General features: G+C 39.1%; 1 protein-coding gene across 15 annotated transcripts in view; it reads right to left on the reverse strand.

The window, feature by feature from the left end:
* The window catches only part of mef2aa (myocyte enhancer factor 2aa), a 521886-nt gene that overhangs the window by 55485 nt on the left and 440480 nt on the right, over positions 1 to 25921 (reverse strand). For 7 of the 15 annotated variants that reach the window (XM_051920754.1, XM_051920742.1, XM_051920747.1 and 4 more), the window contains 3 exons: positions 22509 to 22640; positions 22304 to 22438; positions 17597 to 17825 (listed from right to left, as the gene is read on the reverse strand). In XM_051920754.1, coding sequence (XP_051776714.1) covers positions 17597 to 17825; positions 22304 to 22438; positions 22509 to 22640 — 496 coding nt within the window. The remainder of the gene's footprint in view (positions 1 to 17596; positions 17826 to 22303; positions 22439 to 22508; positions 22641 to 25921) is intronic. The other 8 variants (XM_051920752.1, XM_051920750.1, XM_051920748.1 and 5 more) reach the window with 2 other exon arrangements.

The following is a 25921-nucleotide window of genomic DNA, read 5'->3' on the forward strand; positions in this document are numbered from 1 at the left end:
TTTACTATTAGAATATGAAAAACGTTTCTGTTTTAAAAATGTGTTTGCACAGACTACTATAGAAACGGAACACACATGAAATGCGTGTATTCCAAATAAGGCTATATTATTTCCACTCTAAAACTCCACTTCAATCCCAGATAATCAAATCAAGGCAAGGCATGAGCTAGGAGAAATTCGTTCTAAGTCGGTAGGGGGATGGAATAGCTGGCTGCTAGTAGCTTGTGTTTATCAGCACATTTAGATGACAAAGGACTCTGGCGGAGAGGTGCAAACGGATTTAAGACGCGATTTAAGGTGGGACGGATTTACAAGTTTTTTCGTAGGCTCTGGTAATTCTAGTGTTAATAGTGAAAGTAAGAGCATTTCCACACACACAATGCGAAGGAAACTCAAGGGATTGAGACTGAACAGCTGTGTAGCCGTAAGAAAACCACTAATCAGTGAGGCAAACCGGAAAAAAAGGCTTCAATTTGCTAGGGAGCATAATGATTGGACTCTGGAGCAATGGAAGAAGGTCATGTGGTCTGATGAGTCCAGATTTACCCTGTTCCAGAGTGATGGGCGCATCAGGGTAAGAAGAGAGGCAGATGAAGTGATGCACCCATCATGTAAGATCTTGGTGAAAAATTAATGCAACACTGGATAGAAATAAATCTTGTGACATTGCAGAAGCTTATCGAAACAATGCCACTGCGAATGCGTGCCGTAATCAAAGCTAAAGGCGGTCCAACAAAATATTAGAGTGTGTGACCTTTTTTTTTGGTGGCGACGTTTTTTTGGCCAGGCAGTGTATTAATTACATATACAGGGTGAGCCAAAAAGAAGTACCACATTTCAAACGTTTATTTTACGAAAACGTTACAAGATAAAAATAAATTTCATCATGACACAAGAAAGGATATACAAGATATTTTTTTTCCACTGTATTTTTAAAATGTTGTCTTCAAGGTGGTGGCTATCATTAGCAGTATACCCTTTGAAACTATTTCTGAACGCATGCATGAGTCATTTGGCCATTTGAAGGTGAATAGCGGCGACTTTGTGGTGAATAGCGTCCTTGAGGACTTCAAGGTTTTGAGGTAGGTGTGTGTATACCTTTGACCTGAGATAGCCCCACAAGAAGAAATCGCACAGAGTGAGATCAAGCGAACGTGACGGCCACCCGACATAACCACTAATGGATGTCATGCTCCAGCCTGTTGAAACCAAGCATCCACCTCATCCATCTCTTCCAGTTGGCGCCACAAAAAGTTCTGTAACATTTCAACATAACATTCTGAAGTGACGGTGACCGTTGCTCCCGCCTTCTCAAAAAAGTAAGGGCCTACAATGCCAAATTCTGCAATGGCACATCCAACTGTAACACACTCACTGTGCAGGAGTCTCTGATGAAGTTCACAAGGGTTGTTTCAGCCCAATAGCGAAAGTTTTGCTTATTTAAGCTACCATTCAAATGGAAATGTGCTTCATCACTGCACTTGAAGATGGCATCTCGATGAACGGTTTGCAGAATGTTTGCGCACAACTCTCTTCGGCTCTCCCAGTCTCTCTCAGTGAGTTCCTCCAGTACATTGTGTTGAAAATGCTCATACAGTCCGAGGACGGCCTAGAGATTTTCTGTTGTACCTGTCTGTCTAAATTTAGCCACCCACTGAAGAGTTGTTTATCGATTTGGAACGTCACAGTAAGGAGGAATGCTGAAGTGCGTTCAGAAGGTGCATTGCATAGTGAAGATGGATTTGTTTTTGAAGAATGCTTTGACAACGAAAGCACAGTGTGCATCGGATCAAGGCTTGTTGCCGACTGAAAACTATAAAAGATCGCCTATCAAATGACTATCACTCCACTGACTGGCACATTCTATATAAGATTTTGTAAAGATTTAAGCAGCATGTTCACCGCTTTGTAGATGTAATTTTTCCTGCACTATTTTTTCTTATTGTTATTATTGTTGGTCTCTGGTGCTATTAGGTGGTGGTTTGATGTTACCTGAACAAAATTAGTCACTCTCTGGCCTTGAAGAGAGAAGCAAAAAAAATACCATGCCAGGCTACGAGCTTTCCTGTTGTCAGATTTTTTTCTGTGCTAGGGTTTTCTAGGTTTGCACCATGTACAGGTTTTTTCAGTTACTGTTACCACAAATGTGTACTTTTTCAGTTCATAACACATGGGTGATCATTCTTGGCCCAGAAGAGATGATGTGGTTAAACATTTTCAAAAATGTATGAACAAATTCTTGCTTTCAACTGGACTGCATTTCAGTTAAATTATTGCACATTATTCCACAGTTTTAAGTCAGGGTTAAGTTTTCTACCATATGTACTCAGTACAATGAGATTAGATAAATGTCTCAGAAGTATAAATCCAGCTACCAAACAACTTAGACAATATCAAATGTTAATGACAACAGTGGATATTTTAGGTCAGGTTCATAAGTATTTGGACAGTGACACAATTTACATAATTTTGGCTCTGTACGTTGCCACAATTAATTTGAAATTATGCGATCATTATGTAATTGAAGAGTCCAAAGAACTGTGCACGCAAGTAAAAACAGTCCATCATTATGCTAAGAAAAGCTAAACAAACCCTTTAGAGAGAGAGCAGAAACACCAGGAGTTGTCAAATCAACTATTTATATATCCTTAAAAAGAAGGAACACACTGATGAACTCAGCAACAAGAGAAGGTCTGGAAAAACGCTGGATGACTGCAAATTTCTGTCCTTGGTGAAGAAGAACTCCTACACAACATTTAGCCAAACCAGGTAGAACTATCATTGCCAAAGTTTACAATCAAGAGAAGACTTCATGAAACAGAGGGTTTACCAGAAAGTGCAAACCACTAGTAAACCTCAATCTTAGGAAGAACAGCTTCGACTTTGCCAGGAAACATTTTTTAAAAGCCTTTCCAGTTCTGGAACAATTTGCTTTAGACAAAGGAAACTAAGATCAATATACAGTATACAACAATGTTGGATAGAGATGAGGAGGAGTGGTAGTAGTAGAAGAAGTCAGTCGCTGGTGTTTATTAATGACATGACTGCTAGCAGAAGTAGCAGGAAGAATTCTGAAGTGTACAGTGTACATACTACACTGCATCCGGAAAGTATTCACAGTGCATCACTTTTTCCACGTTACAGCCTTATTCCAAAATGGATTAAGTTCATTTTTTTCCTCAGAATTCTACACACAACACCCCATAATGACAACGTGAAAAAAGTTTACTTGAGGTTTTTGCAAATTTATTAAAAATAAAAAAACTGAGAAATCACATGTACATAAGTATTCACAGCCTTTGCTCAATGCTTTGTCGATGCACCTTTGGCAGCAATTACAGCCTCAAGTCTTTTTGAATATGATGCCACAAGCTTGGCACACCTATCCTTGGCCAGTTTTGCCCATTCCTCTTTGCAGCACCTCTCAAGCTCCGTCAGGTTGGATGGGAAATGTCGGTGCACAGCCATTTTAAGATCTCTCCAGAGATGTTCAATCGGATTCAAGTCTGGACTCTGGCTGGGCCACTCAAGGACATTCACAGAGTTGTCCTGAAGCCACTCCTTTGATAACTTCGCTGTATGCTTAGGGTTGTTGTCCTGCTGAAAGATGAACCATCGCCCCAGTCTGAGGTCAAGAGCGCTCTGGAGCAGGTTTTCATCCAGGATGTCTCTGTACATTGCTGCAGTCATCCTTCCCTTTATCCGGACTAGTCTCCCAGTCCCTGCCGCTGAAAAACATCCCCACAGCATGATGTTGCCACCACCATGCTTCACTGTAGGGATGGTACTGGCCTGGTGATGAGCGGTGCCTGGTTTCCTCCAAACGTGACGCCTGGCATTCACACCAAAGAGTTCAATCTTTGTCTCATCAGACCAGAGAATTTTCTTTCTCATGGTCTGAGAGTCCTTCAGGTGCCTTTTGGCAAACTCCAGTCGGGCTGCCATGCGCCTTTTACTAAGGAGTGGCTTCCGTCTGGCCACTCTACCATACAGGCCTGATTGGTAGATTGCTTCAGAGATGGTTGTCCTTCTGGAAGGTTCTCCTCTCTCCACAGAGGACCATCGGGTTCTTGGTCACCTCCCTGACTAAGGCCCTTCTCCCCCGATCACTCAGTTTAGATGGCCAGCGAGCTCTAGAAAGAGTCCTGGTGGTTTCGAACTTCTTCCACTTACGGATGATGGAGGCCACTGTGCTCACTGGGACCTTCAAAGCAGCAGAAATTTTTCTGTAACCTTCCCCAGATTTGTGCTTCAAGACAATCCTGTCTCGGAGGTCTACAGACAATTCCTTTGACTTCATGCTTGGTTTGTGCTCTGACATGAACTGTCAACTGTGGGACCTTATATAGACAGGTGTGTGCCTTTCCAAATCATGTCCAATCAAATGAACTTACCACAGGTGGACTCCAATTAAGCTGCAGAAACATCTCACACCCAACTGGACATGCATTATACTTCCTTAAGACAAAACTGATGGCAGAAAGTCCAACAAACAAGCAGTACCTGAAGACAGCTGCAGTTTAAGGCCTGGCAAAGCATCAGTAGGGTGGAAACGCAGCACTTGGAGATGGCCTGGGTTCTAGACTTCAGGCAGTCATTGACTGTACAGGACTGTCAATCAAATATTGAAAATGATCATTATATTTATGATTGTTAGTTTGTCTAAATAATTTTGAGCCCATGAAAATAGGGGGACCATGTTAAAAATGTCTGTCTTTTCTAAACAGCTCATACAATATTTTTGTTAAACCCCTTAAATTAAAGCTGAAAGTCTACACTTCAATCACATCTTGATTGCTTTGTTTCAAATCCATTGTGGTGGTGTACAGAGCCAAAATTATGAAAATTGTCTCACTGTCCAAATACTTATGGAACTGACTACATAATTAACAAAATATACACCACCTAAGTATGTTCGGGCAGTTGTCAATATAATAAACAGTCATGCCTGCTGAGGATTAAAACTGCCTCAGAATCGCGTAGTGTGACTGCTAATTATCCCATACTATTTGCCAGAATGGAATGGATCAGGCCGGCTGATGTCTTTTAGTAATACAGTACTGTTTGATGTTCTAAGATAGCGGGTGTTAAATATATCCTGAACATAAGACACCAGCGTGCAAATAATATTGTGAGCCAACTTCACCACCTCATAGCGATTAGTGGTCTTGAAGCTGAGCAGATATCATTTTCAGGATGCTATGCAAGCAGGAGTATGCACTAATGTGTACCTATAAAAGCAGATGAGCATTGATGGAGACGTCTGGGGTTTCCTCAGAGTTCTAAGAAAGTAAAAGCATTGGTGAGCCTTCTTGATGATACCCAATATGTTCTATGACCACTTTACACATTCATATGTTTGTGTCAAAATAAAAATTTACATCAAGCATTAATTCAATGTTATAATATAACAGGTATAAAGTACATTGTTTGCTATTAATTATACAAGGGGAAGTAACTCAAATAGCAGCTCCACTTTAGTATTTATAATCAGTTTAGATCTCTCTCTGCTGTTTCTTATTAGTCTCATTTCAATTCCATTAATGCAACGATTAAAATGAAAAAAGAAACCTTTACAAAAAATGAAAAACCAAAAACAAAACCACACTGCACCATTTTTGACAGCAGAATCAGGGTTGGGATATGAGGGGTAGGGGATTAGCCTAGCCAATCTAACAAGAAATGTAATTAGAAAAAGTGTGAGTAATCATTAACTGCAACCAAATAGTGACAATTAGCAAGGCTCACATGATAATAAATACAAAGTAGTGATGTTTTTACAAAATATGTGGTCACTGACAAGCAATTGCTTAAAATAACCACAAAGTCTCTGAAAAAGCAAAAAGGCAAAAGCACATACAAACAAAATTAGAAAACTTAATCACACTAATTAAGATTATGTGAAGTGAATAAATACTTCTGGGAATATTTTGGTTGGCACAATTAAGTTATAAACAGTAACATAACTACAGTTAAATCAAAGATAAGCCTACATAAAAAACAGGAATTAGCTGGAACGAGAACTATATTCAGCTTAAACTTCCAGCAGCAGGACTGAGCACTCAGTTCTATAGGCTGTGCAAATGCATCAACATTCAAGATAATCTAAATGAAACATCAACATGGCCTCCTTTAATTAGATTGTTTCTTTCTATTTTGCTTCTTCCTCACTCATCATCTGAGGTTCAGGCACCGTCAACTGTCATGTAGAAATTCACACCAGTTTTTAGCAAACGTCACAAGTGCCGCAAATGTGGAATGGTTAGATAACACTTTTAAAAAGGAAAATAAAAATGAAAAGGGTGACACTTTTCACACTGAAAGGAAAATGTTATGTCATAACAAAAGCTCACTGAGAAATGGCAAGAAAAAAGTGATTAGATAAATGAAAGGGAAATCTTTGAATTTCTATCAGGATCAATATAAAGTAAGTACAAAGTATATTTAAAATTCATAAAACTGTAAAGATGTGATGTTATTTGTGCTTAAATAACTTACATATACAGTGGAACCTCGGTTCACGACCATAATTCGTTCCAAACCTCTGGTCGTAAACCGATTTGGTCATGAACCGAAGCAATTTCCCCCATAGGATTACATGTAAATACAATTAATCCGTTCCAGACCGTACGAACCATATGTAAATATATTTTTTTTAAAGATTTTTTTAAGCACAAATATAGTTAATTACACTATAGAATGCACAGTGTAATAGTAAACTAATGTAAAAACATTGAATAACAATGACACAAACACCCAGGCTCCCTCCTCAGCTGCACACACAGGCTCTCTCTCTCTGCAGCACGTCAGCCCCCCTCCTCCGTCTCTCAGCAGCACACGCGCTCTCTCTCTCTCTGTGACATTGCAGCAGTTAGTGCTATAGCCTTACAATCCGATTGTTGTATAAACGCTTTTTTTTTTTTTTTAAATGAGTTTTAAGCACAGGGGGAAAAAAAGGAACATTTGAACAAATACGAACTTTATTTAAAAGCCAACCAAGACAGTAGCATTGCAGGAGTTCAGGCTAATAGCATTACAACCCGATCGCATTAAACACGCTTTTTAAATGAGTTTTAAGCACATGGAAAAAAATAAACATTTGGAAAAAAGAGAAAAGTAACATTGCAACACTTTCTTCTCACCACTCTTCACTTGCTTAGAAGCCATGGTTAACTGCAAAAGCACTCAAAATACTGTAGAGCACAAAGAGTTCACAGGTAAAGCACGCACGTCTGACTGAGAACAATGAACAGGGACAGGCTGAACACGTGCTTAAATACAGTAATCGGCCCATACGAACCGGAAGGGAAATGAAATACAGCACAAAGACTTCACAGCGAAAGCACGCACGCATGTGCAAGCATGCACGTCTGACCGAGAACAATGCAACAGGTGCGGAAATCATCAACGCGCACAAACCGAAAGGGAAACTGGCTTGTTCGTATACCGAGTGTGTGGTTGTGAACCGAGGCAAAAGTTTGGCGAATGTTTTGGTCATAAACCGAGTTCTACGTGTACCGAGACGTTCGTGAACCGAGGTTCCACTGTACATTGCATTTTCTGTAAAGGATTTCTTAAAATTAAAAAAAGATCAGAAAAAAGCACAACTTCTGTGGATGGCAACACAGTGGTTCAGTGGCTGAGTGGCAGTACTGCTGGGTCACATCCGGTTGCCATAGGCATCCTCCTACTGCCCAAAGACATGCAGGTTAGATGAACTGGCTATGCTAAATTGGCCCTGTGCTTTACATTACATTGCTTCAACTTCTGGTCTTCAAGAGGAGAAAAGGTTTTTACTTGAGACATTGACTAAATCTCATTCTAGCCATTTGCCATTCATGTGCCTGAATTTTTTCCACCAATTATTTGATCATCTACTCTACAATCAATCCTAACAATATGGAGAACATAATCAGTAGCAAACAAAAAACATCAACAATCTTTATGACTTCCATGCAACAGTCACAGTGTATGAATATACTGAAATAAGCATGAATTATACTTACAAATAATCAAACAGAAGTCTTAAACTGATATAAAACTTAAAATATTACAAGAATCTTTGACTGGTGCCAGGAAATTTGAGGAAAAAATACTGGTTTTGTACTTTATCTCTTTGTATTTTAACAGTAAGAATATTGTTAATCTTTAACAGCCTATGTAAATTTGATTTCACTTTGTTTAAGTATTTGGTCAATAACGATGTTAGTTAAAAAAATAAAGCAAAACAAAAAATACATTTCATTTATCTTCATCCCTGTATATTCTTGTAAATTGTTGCACCCTGACATTTTTGTAGCAATATCATGTTTCACATTTTATTCACATCTCACATACACATTTTATTTAAATTAAGTGGTTTTGTAGAGGGAAGGTGGGATAACAGAGTAAGTAGTATTTTCTTTGCTGCTGCATAGCAGTTGGAATCTGATCCCTTAAGAGTCAGTTGTTGCTCAAAAATCTCTGGTAAATAATACATATGTGACATGTGGTAAGTATGCAAAAGTCTGGTTATCTTAGACCAGGCAAAGTCACACTAATTGAAAAACTGCTGTAACTGTCATTTCTCCATTATAATTGTCAATGAGGACATTCCTTAGAATTAGCCTGACCTTCCCATTTTGCAAGACACCCAAAACAAAAAAAACAGAAGAATCATAGACTCATGATTCAAAAGTGGAAATTAAGTTCTACCAGACTTTCAGATGAGAAGCCAATCCTCATTCCATCAACTTTATATGCACTGGAGGGCAAGACTGAAGATGAGAGGTATAGGAATCTGAAGTGCGAGGATAATTCTATTTTCTCTTTAACTGATATCAACATTTTGGATAAAGTACCATTTTTGTTTATACAGCCAAAATGCATTCTGTGATTTTTTTTTTTTTCTTTGTACGCCCAAACCACTTTAATTGGTTCTCAGCTCTTTTTGATGTTTAAACCTGAAGTTGCATTAATCTATGTATAATTTATAGTAAATATGTACAGTGGAACCTCGAGATACGAGTTTAATTCGTTCCAGCACTGAGCTCATATAGCGAATTTCTCGTATCTAGAACAAACGTCCCCTTTGAAAATAATGGAAATCCAGTTAATCCGTTCTGCACCCCAAAAATATTAACATAAAAATCAATTTTCCTAACAAATAACACTGATAAATAATATATACTGTAATCTACTTTTAATAAATAACACTGGTAAATAATATAACTGATTATTAAAAGAATCAAAACAGGTGTCCAAAGTGCAGTAGAGCATTCAATAAATCTTTAAATAAATAATCCTTAAAACAGTTGTGAAGTGGAGGTTTAAAATACACAAGAATAACAATCCTTTAACACGAGGTTAAAACGTCAACAGGAAGCAGTCTTTAAAAAACAGATGACAATCCCCGGTGCTGCTTCTCTGTTAGCGTCAGCGTCTCATCTGCTTCTCCCATGCGGGCTCTGCAACAGGCGAGACACTCTTAATGCAGCTGACCTTCTCTACACCGTCCTGCTTCAGCTGTTTGGCTCGCCTGTTCAGCTCACTGTTCAGCTACACGCAAGCCTGCACTCGCTCGCTCTCCCGCAGCGACTTTCTCCTACTGCTGCTGCTGCTTCCTGCCTGCCTGCCTTCCTCCTCCTCCTCCAACCTCCGTTCTCTCTCCTCTCTTTTCTTTTACTTCTTCTCCCCCTTAACCGCCTTGCGATTCTCTATATATGCGGGGAGGACATGGCAGCTGCAGCCCATCAGCCACAGGAACAATCATGGATGTGGGCAGTTTCCCACCTGTGCACTTAGGTGAGAAACGCCCACACTGCAGATCGCCCTGCGGCTCACTACAGCTACCACGCCCCCTCGCTAAGCCGCGAGCTATACCCACAGCCTGGCTCGTGGCTCGTTATGCGAGCCAATGCTCGTGTTTAGATCTGAATTTTTCGCTCATACTTTCCTCGTATCTTGAATTTCTTGTATACAGAGCTGTTCGTATCTCGAGGTTCCACTGTATATTATTAGCTTCACAGATGATTTCATCCATGCTGTTGTGAAACTGTCACTGAAGAAAGGGTAACATCAAGGTGATATACGGAAGATAAATTCTCATGCAAGTCCTCAAAGAGGAAAGGGTGAAATGCACTGGTTTTAACACAAGAACCACATGTACCATTGTGGGATGACAGTGGGCATTGGGGGACCAGGGGTCAATAATTGCAATTGTGTAACAGGGGGAGGGGAAGAGAGAAAGAAAGGGACAGCATGAGCAGAGCGAGGGAGGGAGACTAAGGGAGGGGTGAGAAAGGGAGTGCTTGATGGTACTTGGTAAAACTTTCAGCAGGGCTCAGAATTCATATTAATTTATATATTAAATAAATATATATTACTTTAAATAGCTTAAAAATATACTGAAAAAAATTTATACATTCACATTTTATACATACCAGACAAACTTGTAATCATGATTGTACTGCTACACAAACCTTTAACCTGGACAGTTACAACAACCCCTTTAACAATTTATTAGGCTTGAGTGATCAATGAGTATACTATCTACTTTTATTACTGTCATTTTATAATCATTTTCTAAATCTACTAACTTAATGTGTCTCCTAATGGTAGATAGTGCTGTAAACTGTGTCCTGGGATTTTTCTGGTAACACACAGAAGGTAATGAATTTTAGACAAGGAAGGCAAATATTTCAAGGTAAGGTTTTTAAAATAATGGCACCAAAGAGTGGCTAGAAAGTAAGAAGTTCACTGTACTTTGTACATGAGACAACAGTCTCACTAGGAAGGGCATACTTCATGTACACAGCAAGGTAAGCTATGTTTGACTTGGTAACTCAAAAAGATGATTCTGAGGTAGAAAGACTAAATTTGTTTACAAACCAGTCTGTATAGTTAATAATGCTGAACATTTGTCTTTTTAATTCTACGTGATAAAATGTTGCTTTTTCTTAATGTCCATCTCTGAAAGCTCCTTCCAACTTATTTTTTGTTTCAACAGATTAATGCACTAATTAATGAAAATTTTATTATTATGGATATTATTTTAAACTGTAATAATCATAAGCACAGCTGCCTCTGGGATCAGCATTCTGGGTTTAAATCCTATGTCTGGACATTGTCTGCACGGAGTTTTCAGTGTTCTTTCCATGTCTGTCACCCTATAAGTTATACCCGTTAGTTTACTGGAAACTCTAAACTAGTCTTGTGGTTGTGCAAGTGAGCCCTGTGATCTGGTGCCCTGTCCACAGTTGGTTCTTCCTTTACATCAAATGCTGCCAGGACACACTACAGCCTCCAGAATTCTGAACTGAAATATGACAGATTGAGAATGTTATGATATTCAAAAAATATTTTTACCTACTAAATTTTTGTTAATGTCTAGGTCAGGTAATTGAACTTTAAAAGTCAAGAAATGTGATTATGTTATTTGGTTTGAAAAGAATGGAAAAATATTTAATAAAACCAGCTGTACAGTTTCTAAAATGTATAAATGTAAAGAATAATTATTATTATTACTAGTCATTTAGCCCATTACAATAACGGGCGCTAGAACAGTAGTGCATAAACATTAGTAGGAACAGTCTATATTAAATTGCAAGGGACTTTGACCTCATTCTTTTTGTTGGTCGTATTTTTCTTTGTCTTTCAGCCTTTCTTTTGTTGATGTTTACTTGCTGAGCTGACCGTTTTTCGTGGGCTGCCGCCATGTATTGTGTGTCTTTAATTTTCTGTGACAGTAATACTGTCTTGTACGTCCGCTGGCTTGTACATCCGTACTATACCTTTAATTTTCTCTGGCAGTAATACAGGCGAGCGCGTCAGTAATATGCCTTTAATCTCCTCTGACAGTAATACTGGCTTGTATGTGGCTGTAATATGAGTCACTGTATTGTGTACCTTTAATTTCCTCTCGCAGTAATACTGGTTTGTATTTCTGTAAAACGCTTGTAACTTTCTCTGACAGTAATATCGCTCATCGCACTGTGCCCCACGCATGCGCACTTCACCAGAAGACACACACACACGGACACCTGGACGCACACAGGGATTTTATTTAAGAGGATTATTATCATTATTACCATCTCTTAACACTAGAATTACCAGAGCCAACAAAACAACTCGTAAATCCGGCCCACCTTAAATCCCTCTTCGTCAGTGTCTTTTGTCTTATAAATGTGTCGATAAGTCCAAGCAGCAAGCAGCCTGCTATACCATTCCCCCACCGCCTCAGAACGGGCAAGAAGTTCTCCCAGTTCCTGCCTTGATTGATTATCTGGGAGTGAGCTACACAGAATTGTAAGGGGAAATAATTTGATGTGTGTTTTGTGACTACAACAAGCTATGTAAACACATTGTTAAAACAGAAACGTTTTTCAAGTTTTAGTAATAAATAACAAAATGTAGACATGAACTGTATAATGTGTGAAGGCTGATGGCCAAATATCAAATAAACACCTTCACAAAAGGTACAAGTACACTATGACAGCTTCTGTGGTGTAGCGGTAAGATCCGCCAACTTATAATCCGGAGGTCATGGGTTCGAAACCAGCTCCCCAGCAAGCTTACCGTTTTGAGTAGTGAGCTGCTCTTATTGTTATTATACAATAAAAACACACATTTGTGTCTGTAACACCCGTGTGGTATAGCAGGTCTGCGGCTTCCGAAAAAAGGTCGGTTTTTAAATCAGTATAGCCGTGCTGTTCTCCGTGAACGTGATTGCACAACCACGGGGAGTTAATGAGGTGATCAGAGTGAGTCGCACCTGCATATGTGGGTGCGATCGTTCTTGTTTGCCTCATTGGCTTCCTGCGGCATGTAATTAAGGCGCTGCGCCCACGGAGGCACACGTAGGTGTGTATATATAGATGGATGTATACAAAAGTGGGGGGGCAGGGGGAATCGAAGATAGAAATGGAAGGAAAAGAGAGATGACTCGAGAAATCAGTAGGGATGGAGGAAGAAAAAGGAAGTTAAAGGACTGGAAAGAGCAGTCTTAATGGGTACGATCTGGCCACCTATAATGAAGAGACAGAACGAGCTGGGGCCCCGCGAAGGAGCGTTAGATGGTGGCGCTCTAGGGGCTAGTTCACCCCACTGAAAATTAGCGAGTGGGGTGAGCAGACAGGTGTCCTCCTGTGGGATCTGAGGAGCGACTGCGGGTGCGCGAAGGATCGAGGGAGGAGAGCTGACCTCGGCAGTCTGGCAGTGACATCCGGAAGGGGGCCAAGACGGAGGTTAGCTGAAGGAGCTCGTGGCTGTTGGTCTCCGTCGACTGCCAGCAATGGGTGAGCCGGGGAGAAAGATGGAGGTGAGCCGGAGAGTAAAGGGAGAGAGAGACTGCTTTTTAACTTCTGCATTTTTACCTCGAATTTTAAAGGATGTATTTATTGAATGTTTTTTATCCCCACTGGACACTTGGTTTTATGGATTTATTTATAGAACTTTGGACACTGCATTTTTGCACTTTGTTTTGATTGTTTTAATAAAAGCACTTTTTCACCTTTGAACATATCCCCTGGCTTCAGGTTAGGTTTATCCCCATTTGTCAGCTCAACTCAGTGACATTACTGACGGTGTTGGGTTCAGGGCTCCCATAAGGATGTTGGGAGCCTGAAGAGAACTCGCATCGTCACAACCCGGTGTAAATTTATGGTACTTGTTAAAGTTAGTGTTTTTTTTTTTTCCCACTTTTATTCTCTCAGTCATGATCACGATACAACACCCAACCCCCTCAAATCTGACGTGGTTACTTTTTATCTGAAACTGGGAATAACTGTAGATATGAGTGGTGTTTTGAGACCTGCCTTCTTCGTATCTCACCATCACTTGAATTTTTTTTTATTCACTTTTATTGAGTGTTCCTGCTCACGCTGAATTAGTATGCACCTTATGGTCCATGATATCAAAGCCGCAACTGACAAAAAACAGAGACATAGTTATATATGATATTTGGAATAACTCATTTTATGACCTGTATAAATGTCAAATATATTGGTCGCTTTCTTTTTTTGTCCGGTGCTGCGTTGAACTCATGAACCAGAAGGCGTGAGCTTATTCAGTGCAGCAGGAGCACGCACGTGGCCATTTTCTTGTGCTACAACAAGCTTGACTTGGCGGTGATAAACACACATGTACTGTACAAGGCATGCATGGGGGCTACAGAGAAAATTGCAGAGGAGCTTTGTTGTCACTTCTTACAAGAAAAGGTGATGGATAAAGCAAAAGAGGATGCAACATCGACAATTTTCTGTTCCAAGACCGCTGCTTCCCCAGCCCCTTCAGTGTAATAGTAACCACAGCACAGAGAGAAGTGTGTACATTGCAAAAGGTACACGTCGTAAATGTAAAAAAGATAGTCTTTGGGTGTGAGGGAACTGTTAACATTTGAATTTGATGATTGCATATAGCGCGGAACTGGCCTCTCTGTACTATTCTTACCTCTGCATGTCCTGGAGTACAAGAGAAACAGTACTGGGCACCTGAAAGTGGACACTGGCAAGATCAAAAAAAAAAAAAAAACCGCGGTCACGGATTAGAAGCACAAGGCGGCGTGCAAATTAATAATATCTATCTATCTATCTATCTATCTATCAAATGAATATGAATAATATGAATAATGTTGCATTAGTTCCACAGTGTTTTCCGAAATGTACTATACAGGTCATAAAATGAGTTATTCCAAATATCATATATACATATGTGTCTGTTTTTTGTCAGTGCGACTTTGACATCATGGACCATAAGGTGCATACTAATTTAGCGTGAGCAGGAACACTCAATAAAACTGAATAAAAAAAAAATTCAAGTGACGGTGAGATATGAAGAAGGCAGATTCACCAGCGTTTGTGTGTCAGCTTTTATTCCTCCAGATCTGAGAATTTCTAGTTCCACTGTCCCAAAACACCACTCACATCTACAGTTATTCCCAGTTTCAGATAAAAAGTAACCATGTCACGACTTGGGGGTTAGGGTGGGGGAGCCGGTGTCATATCGTGATCGTGACTGAGAGAATAAAAGTGAAAAAAAAAACGGTAACTTTTACAAGTACTATAAATTTACACCGGGTGTTACAGACACAAATCAAATGTATGTTTTTATTGTATAATATTAACAATAAGAGCAGCTCATTACTCAAAACGGTAAACTTGCCAGGGAGCCGGTTTCAAACCCACGACCTCTGGATTATAAGTCAGCCGATCTTACCAATACACCACAGAAGCTGGCGCAGTGTACTTGTACATTTTGTGAAAGTGTTTATTTGATATTTGGCCATCAGCCTTCACACATTAGACAGTTCATGTCTATATTTTGTTATTTATTACTAAAACATGAAAAATGTTTCTGTTTTAACGATGTGTTTATATAGCTTGTTGTAGACACAAAACACAAATTAAATTATTTACCCTTACAATTCTGTTTAGCTCACTCCCAGATAATCAATCAAGGCAGGAACTGGGAGAACCTCTTGCCCGTTTTGAGGTGGTAGGGGGGATGGTATAGCAGACTGCTTGCTGCTTGAGCTTATCGACACATTTAGAAGACAAAAGACGCTGGCGGAGAGGTGCGAAGGGATTTAAGGTGGGCTAGATTTACGAGTTTTTTCGTAGGCTTTGGTAATTCTAGTGTTAATTCTTTTCACCTAACTACAATAAACATTTCTAAATAGCTGTGCTGTATCTTTAATGTTCTAAAACATCAGTAATTCATGCTCCCACATTCAGCAATACTATACAAAAAGATGGCCACTTTGAATTCCATAGTTTGTACTGGAGGGCAAAAAAAACCCTGAAAATAAACTTGCCACATTCAGTTTACAGTCATATGAAAAAGTCTGGGAACACCTCACAACCTGCATACTAATTGACTCTACTTTCAACAAAAAAGATAACAGTGGTATGTCTTTCATTTCCTAGGAACATCTAAATACTGGGGTGTTTTCCGAACAAAGATCTTTATTCGTTGTATGAAATTAAATCAAATGTGAAAAACTGGCTGTGCCAAAATGTGGGCCCCCTTGTAATTTTGCTGATTTGAATGCATGAAACTGCTCAATACTGATTACTTGCAACACCAAATTGGTTGGATCAGCTCATTAAGCCTTGATCTTCATAGACAGGTGTGTCCAATCATGAGAAAAGGTATTAAAGGTGGTCAATTGCAAGTTGTGCTTCCCTTTGACTCTCCTCTGAAGAGTGACAGCATGGGATCCTCAAAGCAACTCTCAAAAGATCTGAAAACAAAGACTGTTCAATATCATGGTTTAGGGGAAGGCTACAAAAAGCTCTCTCAGAGGTTTAAACTGTCAGTTTCAATTGTAAGGAATGGAATCAGGAAACGGAAGGCCACAGGCACAGTTGCTGTTAAACCCAGGTCAGGCAGACCATGAAAAATGCAGTAGCGACATATGCATAGGATTGTGAGAATGGTTACAGACAACCCACAGATCACCTCCAAAGACCTGCAAGAACATCTTGCTGCAGATGGTGTATCTGTACATCGTTCTACAATTCAGCACAATTTGCACAAAGAACAACTGTATGGCAGGGTGATGAGAAAGAAGCCCTTTCTGCACTCACGCCACAAACAGAGTCACTTGTTGTATGCAAATGCTCATTTTGACAAGCCAGATTCACTTTGGAACAAAGTGCTTTGGACTGATGAGACAAAAATTGAGTTATTTGGTCATAACAAAAAGCGCTTTGCATGGCGGAAGAAGAACACCGCATTCCAAGAAAAACACCTGCTACCTACTGTCAAATTTGGTAGAGGTTCCATCATGCTGTGGGGCTGTGGGGGTAGTTCAGGGACTGGAGCCCTTGTTAAAGTCAAGGGTCGAATGAATTCAACCCAATATCAACAAATTCTTCAGGATAATGTTTAAGCTTCAGTCACAAAATTGAAGTTACACAGGGGTTGGATATTCCAACAAGACAATGACCCAAAACACAGTTCGAAATTTACAAAGGCATTCATGCAGAGGGAGAAGTACAATGTTCTATAATGGCCGTCACAGTCCCCGGACTTGAATATCATCAAAAAATCTATGGGATGATTTGAAGCATGCTGTCCATGCTTGGCAGCCATGAAATTTAACTGAACTGGAGAGATTTTGTATGGAAGAATGGTCAAAAATACCTCCATCCAGAATCCAGACACTCATCAAAGGCTATAGGAGGCGTCTAGAGGCTGTTATATTTGCAAAAGGAGGCTCAACTAAGTATTGATGTAATATCTCTGTTGGGGTGCCCAAATTTATGCACCTGTCTAATTTTCTTATGATGCATATTGCATATTTTCTGTTAATCCAATAAACTTAATGTCACTGCTGAAATACTACTGTTTCCATAAGGCATGCCATATATTAAAAGGAAGTTGCTACTTTGAAAGCTCAGCCAATGATAAACAAAAATCCAAAGAATTAAGAGGGGTTACCAAACTTTTTCATATGACTAAGTAACCTTAACATCCAATTAAAAAAGGAAGTCCTTTGCCTAAGTTCTCTTTTCAATGATCACCATTTGCCATTAAAGTACTAGGCTTTTTGGTGTTATTGGCCTTCATCAAATTGCAAGTGTGCTCTTTTCAGTGAAATGTTATTTACACTGACCTGCACTTCCAGTGCTGGGGGGTCTTTGAGGCGCTCCTGGCGACACCACATTTCTGTGTAGAGATCCTTGAGGAGGTGACAGCATCCCACTGTCTGTCAAAGATACTGAAGCAGCTGCCAGTGCTGTGGAAGCTAGGGAGCTTCCTGGATTGCTGTAGGGATGTGAGTTCGGATTTGTCACGGGCACAGCAACGTGCATAGAGAAATTCTGTGGTGGCAAAGCAGTTGGCTGCAAAAGAAAACAGTAAATAGACAATAAACTACTGGACTGAGGAACATACAACATCAAAAAATATATTATTCATTGACTTAAAGAATTACATTGGTACTTTATAATCTATCATATATATACAGTATATACAGTAAGCAATAAATAAGACTAAAATGACTAAATGTATTAAGAAAGAATTAAGACTGTTTTGGAATGCAACCAGAAAACAGAAAGATATACATTTTTAAGTAAACAAAAAATCATCACCAAAAATCAGGGCCATAACCCAAGGGCTAGGCCTTTACTCATTTTAAATAAACATGTATTTTATTTCATAAGGCAAGGAGTTGATCAGCATGTATAACAGAAAAATTTCAAAATGAATATTACCATTTCACTGCATTTTAGATTAACAGAAATAGCTCATTAAAACAAAAACATCAAACTTTAAAAAACTCTAAATAACAAGTGGGACTAAGGCTAGGATAAAGAGCACTTTAATTTGGACACAACGGGTAATGTTCAAGGTGAATGAGTAGAATATCAGTACTATGCAGTGCTTTTTTCCTAAGAAAAAAGGTGGGGGTACTCGCATGAACTTTTCTATGAACTGCATTTTATAGGAACTTCCTTATTTTCGACATATCTTCTGATGCTCCTTCTGTTCCTCTTGATCACTGCTTGCTCTTAGTATCGACTGCACAGTGAAGTCCTTGCACCAGTCATAGGTCCAGATATCTTTCTGGGTTGGACTTAAGAAGTGGAGGTCCTACAATTTTCAGTGCAGAGGTTGTATGTATTAATAGAGATGATCTCGATGGGGTGACCATCAGATTCACCTGAGAAAAACTTCTTTCACATTCTCTTGATGATATTGCAATGTTGTTTAAGGTGTGTGTTAACCTAACATTTTATCCTTTGTGTAAAGCCACTCATTTCTCTGGAAGAAATCATTTTTCTGAGAGGCTGTCCAGTAATCAGGCCCATCATTACCAGAATTGTGTTCCACTTTATCTACACTATCAGTACTGGCAATGTTGGTTTCACTTTCTTGATTTTTTGTAGAAAGAGATGATGATTCTGCATCTTCCCATTTTCTTTTGTGGCTCACCGACACAAAATAACTCTTTATTCATCTCAGAAAATCGGTAGATTACTTTGCAATTAAAAACAACTCATGAGGCACGAGCACTAAGCTGGTAGCTGCTACAAAGCGGAAATGAAAGTGAATATATTTCCAAGGCGGAAATGAAGCAAAGTGCCAACATAAAGAAAATAAAATGGAAATGACATTTAGAGTATTTTGAATCTACCTGTATCAGGAGTTGGAAAACTTTTTGGTGGCTGGCCAAATTTTAATTAATATGGCGGGCTGTATAAAGTCTAGGCGTGCCTATGAACTTATGTTCATAGGCATGCCTAGATGTGTTGGTCATTAACACGTGTGTTAATGACAAACATTAGCTTTTCAAATACTTGCAACAAGAAATGACTTAAAACTTTGAGAACTGTTCTTAATAGATTTTAATACAAACACGGGGAAGAGAGTAGTTTTAAAGCAAAGGCATTTAACTTTGACATTGTTATGGTCATAAACGTAAAACTGTTTGTGTCTGCAGAGATTGTAAATATTATAACCAACTACCTCCACAAAGCAGGGTGCCTCGTGTGTAGCTGGAAAGAGATATGCAAGTAAGGGCTGTTCAGAGCTCCAAGAGTTTCACTCTGCCCATGCTCAATGTAAAGCAGTGATTGGGATGCTGAGATGAGGGGATTGGGAATAAAAAGAGGGTGGCTATTCTATGCTATGCTTGCACCTGCCAACTATAGCAGCATCTTACTTAGAGAACCTCACGAGGGCCAGAATATGTGATATTTCTATGTGTAGCCTGCACGGCAGGGCAGGACAGTTTGCCAACCTCTGATCTATATCGACGATGGAAGATATTCTGAAAACAGTAATAAATAATAGTGCCAACTTAAACAAAAGAAATCAGAAATGACAATGTAACAATTTAATTCACGGAAAAATTATATCATATGCCATTTTTATTAATAGTTTTATTTATAACTACTATTGTGCAACAAAAAAGGTACCGGTACTGTGTACTGTCAGAAAAAAAAGCTGGTAATATGGAAGCAGTCTCAATTTTGTTGATAAAAACTAAGACACAAAATACTCATCAACATTTTTTCTGGGATGAAAAACAGAACAAAAACTAAATAAAAATGCACCTATAATGATGAAAACTAAGATGAATGGTTTTAAAATCATTGTTGATGAAAACTAAACAAAACGAAAATGTTACAGACAGACAATTGAACAATGAGCGATGTGAAGCTCTTTCCACATCTCTATTATACCTGACGTGGTCCGCCAAGAAATAACGAGCATAAATACAGTGTTGCAATTTTAAAAACTTGTATGCATGCTTGTAATTGGCTAACACTAGTTTGGGCACCTTCAGGAAAGCATCACGTCAGCCAGAATCCTACTCCACTTCTCTCTGCTATGTCAGCCAATGTGATTATGAGATGAAAAAAGTGTTCAGACATATGGACCAACTTTAATTACAACTCTGACAAAAACAAAATCCAGTCTAAGCTATGCAAAATGAGCTCACAGGAAAGGACGCCACAAACCTGAAGAGGGGTCTAGGGGCACTCCATCCTGAGATTCATGACAATGTAGGTAGCGATTATTTATGTGGCGACTTGACCAACGTCAATACCGTTACCTCTGGCTCAAGTTCACCCTGCTAATACTGGCTCAAGTTCACCCTGCTAATACTAAAGTGTCACGTGCATCAGTTTATTTCATGTGTCCTGCTGGTAGGGATGTATCATCAATAGTAAGGTTGGTACTACACTCTTGCATGACTGCAAATATATGAATAACTTCGGATGGCACAGTAATATGCGAGAAAAATGCAAGTAAAAAGTACTTATGAAAAAGGCCAAATGATGTGATTATATAGCACTGCATCAACACGACGAAAACAAAAACATCAGAAGTCATGTCTGGCAATGCTGTCTGTTTGAGAATTTCAGCGTGCGATTGGGGAAAACATGCTTATTAATGAAGAAAAAAAAAAACAGCACACAGACACACACAGGCTTTTGTTATTGCCAGTTTTATCCCTTTACAAGTTACTTCACAAACAGATTTGTGCAGCTTTGAGAGCGCAATCAGATGCGCCCAGCCTCAGATGTGAGTTGTTACTGTTTAGCTTGTAGTGACACATATTTGTAAAAGCACATGAAATGATGGGGGGCTTAATCGTTTTTAATACAGTGTCTTACACAGTCCCGATAAAGGAACAGAAGCTTCATATTCATTTTTTTATTGTAATGACCGTATCTACTCATTTGTCTATCTATTTTGTAACTGGTGGATATAGTTCGGGGTTGCTGGTGAAACCACCTCGTACACATCCACTTACACATACAGGCACAGTGGCAGTGACAACAACAATCGTAGCAAATGAAAACTGAGGCAAGTTTCAGACAAAGTGGATATTTGGCTTGTCACCATCACTGATGAAATGAGCTGCTCCATTTGTTAATACTAACATAAAATTTATTTTGGATTTTAGTGCTTGAAGCACATCTTAATGCTGGCAAAGCAGTATTGTTTCACTGCTGAATACAAACATGCAAACACTAAATTTGTTTTATTCGCCTGGTAAGGCAAACGAATGTTTATGAGCATAACCCCTAAAATGTGAAGAACTTATTAAAAAGCACTTATGTCATATACATTTTTTGGTAAAATTTTATAACAACATAACTAAGGCATGTTGAGGGCCAGAAAACTGCGATGGCAGACCAGAGCTGCCATTATCTGATCAAGATCTTTTGGAGTAAATCTTTTCTACTCCTACTCTTCATTTTATGTTCAATAATCGCGACATGTGGTTTGGATCATTAGTGTGCATGTTAGTATTATAGTTTAGAGGGGTTCAGTATATTCTGTGCATATTCATATGTGAAATAAGATATCCATCTGATTATGACTGTTTGACTAATTTACTTTTAGTCGACTAAAACCAATTTACTTTCTCTCGACAAAAATTAATTACTTTTTGTCATTAATGAGTTTGAGGTACGTTTTTTATGTGAGGCCATAGTCCTGCCAAGTATGATGTAGACTGGCATATCATTTCAAGTGGAGGAGGTATCTAAAAATATCTGAAAGCCATTCATGTACTTTGCTTTGCTGTTGTTATGAAAATTAAGTATTTAGCATCTGGCGAAATAGTTAGAAAACTCAAAAGCATGGAAGAATAATCAGGAAAAGGAATTAAGAGCTAATGAAACTGGCCTCATCTGGCATTTGAAGAAAAATGACAGAATGAAGCAGGCAAAAGTGGTGAGTAAAAGTAGACAGCAGTGTAAAAAAAAAAAAAAAAAGTTAATTTAGTTATTTTGTGTGCATTTGTGTACACACCTTTTCTACAAACCCAAACAAAAATATGGCTTTTGCAATTACTTACGATTTTATGATTTCTCATCATATTATCAAACTCCTCATTAATTTTTTTATATTTTTCTTCTGTATGTGGTGTGAGGACATAAGAAGCATCAGGGTCCGGGCTTTCACAGCCTCTGTGCTCTTTCTTGTTTAGTGCCTGCGGTAAACATCAACATAAAAAAAGGAATCAACATAAAAAGGCAAGGGAGAAGGGAAAATGTACTTACACCACATTGCTTGTAAATTAAATCACTCTCTTTGTTAAGTTTGCTGTATTGGTCGTCCATGACAGGACTGTGGCTGAAACAATCTTCAGGGTCAGGACTGGTACGGTCACTAAGGCCTTTGTTTCTTAATTTCTGAAATACAATTGAAAAATTCACACATACGCATGTTGACAAAAAATCCCTCGTCATGGACTGCTTTTTATTACATTTACAATAATACAGAACTTGAACCAGACCCCACAAGACAAATAGTAGAATTAACCCCAGAAATGGAGGAACTGCAAAAGAAAAAGCATGTTTGATGAAAACTCTTTAGCCGATTAGTTTTTAAAATAAAGTATGTATTAAAGCTTAAACTATACAATAAATCCTAATTGCCTGTACAGTAATCCCTCCTCAATCGCGGGGGCTGTGTTCCAGAACCCCCCGCGAAAGGAGAAAATCCGCGAAGTAGAAACCATATGTTTATATGGTTATTTTTATATGCTTGGGTCACAGATTTGCACAGAAACACAGGAAGTTGTAGAGAGACAGGAACTTTATTCAAACACTGCAAACAAACATTTGTCTCTTTTTCAAAAGTTTAAACTGTGCTCCATGAGAAGACAGAGATGACAGTTCCGTCTCACAATTAAAAAATGCAAACATATCTTCCTCTTCAAAGAAGTGCGCGTCAGGAGCAGAGAATGTCAGAGAGAGAGAGAAAAGCAAAAAAATCAATAGGGCTGTTTGGCTTTTAAGTATGCGAAGCACCGCGGCACAAAGCAGTTGCAATGAAGGCAGCAGCTCACACCCCCTCCGTCAGGAGCAGAGAATGTCAGAGAGAGAGAGGGAGAGAGACAGATAAAAACAAACAATCAAAAATCAATACGTGCCCTTCGAGCTTTTAAGTATGTGAAGCACCGTGCAGCATGTCAGTTCACGAAGCAGCTGCACAGAAGGGAGCAACGTGAAGGTAATCTTTCAGCATTTTTAGACGAGCGTCCGTATCATCTAGGTGTGCGAACAGCCCCGCTGCTCACACCCCCTCCGTCAGGAGCAGAGAATGTCAGAGCAAGAGAAAGAGAGAGAAAAGTAAGTTGGGTAGCTTCTCAGCCATCTGCCAATAGCGTCCCTTGTATGAAATCAACTGGGCAAACCAACTGAGGAAGCATGTACCAGAAATTAAAAGACCCATTGTCCGCAAAAAATCCACGAACCAGCAAAAAATCCACGATAGAGTGAAGCCGCGAAAGGCGAAGCGCGATATAGTGAGGGATTACTGTATATGCACTTTTGCATTTATATATAAACACTTTCATATGCAAATATGTACATGTAAACATGCTTCCTTGTGTAACTTACATCATATCCTATCTTGCAGCTATTGATTTTAATAAAGCCTTCACCTCACCCAAAAACTGAGCTAAATAAAATTATTTTAATTTTCCTCGTGATGTGATGTATAGAACTACATACATAGAGTTACAGAGTGTCTGTCCTTTTTGCCCTTGTAACCAAGCAGCAAGGTGAGCAAAGTGGTGAACCATACGCACTGTAATTGTGTACAACATAGGTTCTCTTTGCTGTTAAAACCATAATTTCTTCATGTTGTAAGTGTTTAGGAAGCAACAACAACTTGTTATACTCTGCCAGTTCTCTCAAACAATACCATCATGATCTCCATTGTATGAAAAATCTCATGCATCATTTTATTTCAATACTCTAATCTTTTCCTTGTTCAATATGTTTTTGTAATGTATTTTTTGGAATTTTTCTATTGCTTGATTTAAAGACTGAAGAAGGTTTGGTCAATGGTGGCCTCTTTGGTTCGTAAAAATTCATAGATTCTTATTGATTTTCTTTTGTTACATTGTAGTGAGATTCAAAGACTCTTTGTGTTAGCCTGCACAATGCTAGATTCCAGCTGCTAATAGTTCTTTGTGAGTAAAGGAGCTTTCCTCCATTTGTGAAGATTCTGCTCTGAATCATTTTCCAGCTGTGCTCAATGGTATTTTTGAAGAATTCATACTAAATTGCAGATGGCATTACCTGTATGATTTGTACATTACCTCTTTTCTCCCTTCCAGGTTTGGAATATTGCCCTTCCTTCTGTCTTTTTACAAATACCCCATTGCTTTCATATACTGCATCTAAACTAAATGCTTTCTCCATCATTTAGTCTAGGCACATCCTCCTCACTGGGTACAGGGTTAAAGTATGAATAACCATATTTGGTAGAAATATGTTTGCACATTACCACTTTACAAGTCTTTAACACTGTCCCATTAAGATGAACAAATAACAAATGTAATGATTGTTAGCCTAAAGGACTTTAAAAAAATATAACATTTTTAAAGCTGCTACAATCCAGTGAATTCTAGTTGAAAACAATAATGATGTTCTTGATTTTATATATACTTTATTTGGTTCCAAACTATATTTGTATTCATACTAATGATAGACAGTGTATTAATGGAGGCACTACAACGAACATGAAATAACCATTCAAAAATAAAATGTGTGGATTAATTCACTGCTATCTCAGAAGTGCTTCAATCAAGTCTGGAAACAGAAATGATTGTAACTCATGATTATAGAAAATAACTAATAAGGCTTAGGACAAATAATAATGCACCATATATCCATCCATTCCTCCATCCACCTATCTATCTTTAAGCTGCCTAGTTCATATCATTATCAATGTACTGATTTATAATGCAATTTATAATTTATAATGCAATTGCTTATATTTATTTTTTACAACTGGAATAAAGATATAAGATATATAAGATATCGCATGGACATCAGGGACAGTGCCTCTGGATTGGCAGACCGGGGTGGTGGTCCCCCTCTTTAAGAAGGGGGATCGGAGGGTGTGTTCCAACTACAGAGGGATCACACTCCTCAGCCTCCCTGGAAAAGTCTATTCAGGGGTCCTGGAGAGGAGGGTCCGTCGGATAGTCGAGCCTCGGATTCAGGAGGAACAGTGTGGTTTTCGTCCTGGTCGCGGAACAGTGGACCAGCTCTATACCCTTAGCAGGGTCCTGGAGGGTGCATGGGAGTTTGCCCAACCAGTCTACATGTGTTTTGTGGACTTGGAAAAGGCATTCGACCGTGTCCCTCGGGGAATCCTGTGGGGGGTACTCCGAGAGTATGGGATACCGGCCCCCCTGATAAGGGCTGTTCGGTCCCTGTACGATCGTTGCCAGAGCCTGGTCCGCATTGCCGGCAGTAAGTCGAACCCGTTTCCAGTGAGAGTTGGACTCCGCCAGGGCTGCCCTTTGTCACCGATTCTGTTCATAACTTTTATGGACAGAATTTCTAGGCGCAGCCAGGGCGTTGAGGGGGTCCGGTTTGGTGGGCTCAGGATTGGGTCACTGCTTTTTGCAGATGATGTTGTCCTGTTTGCTTCATCAGGCCGTGATCTTCAG

Source organism: Erpetoichthys calabaricus, chromosome 17 (assembly GCF_900747795.2).
Source record: "Erpetoichthys calabaricus chromosome 17, fErpCal1.3, whole genome shotgun sequence".
NCBI lineage: Eukaryota > Metazoa > Chordata > Cladistia > Polypteriformes > Polypteridae > Erpetoichthys > Erpetoichthys calabaricus.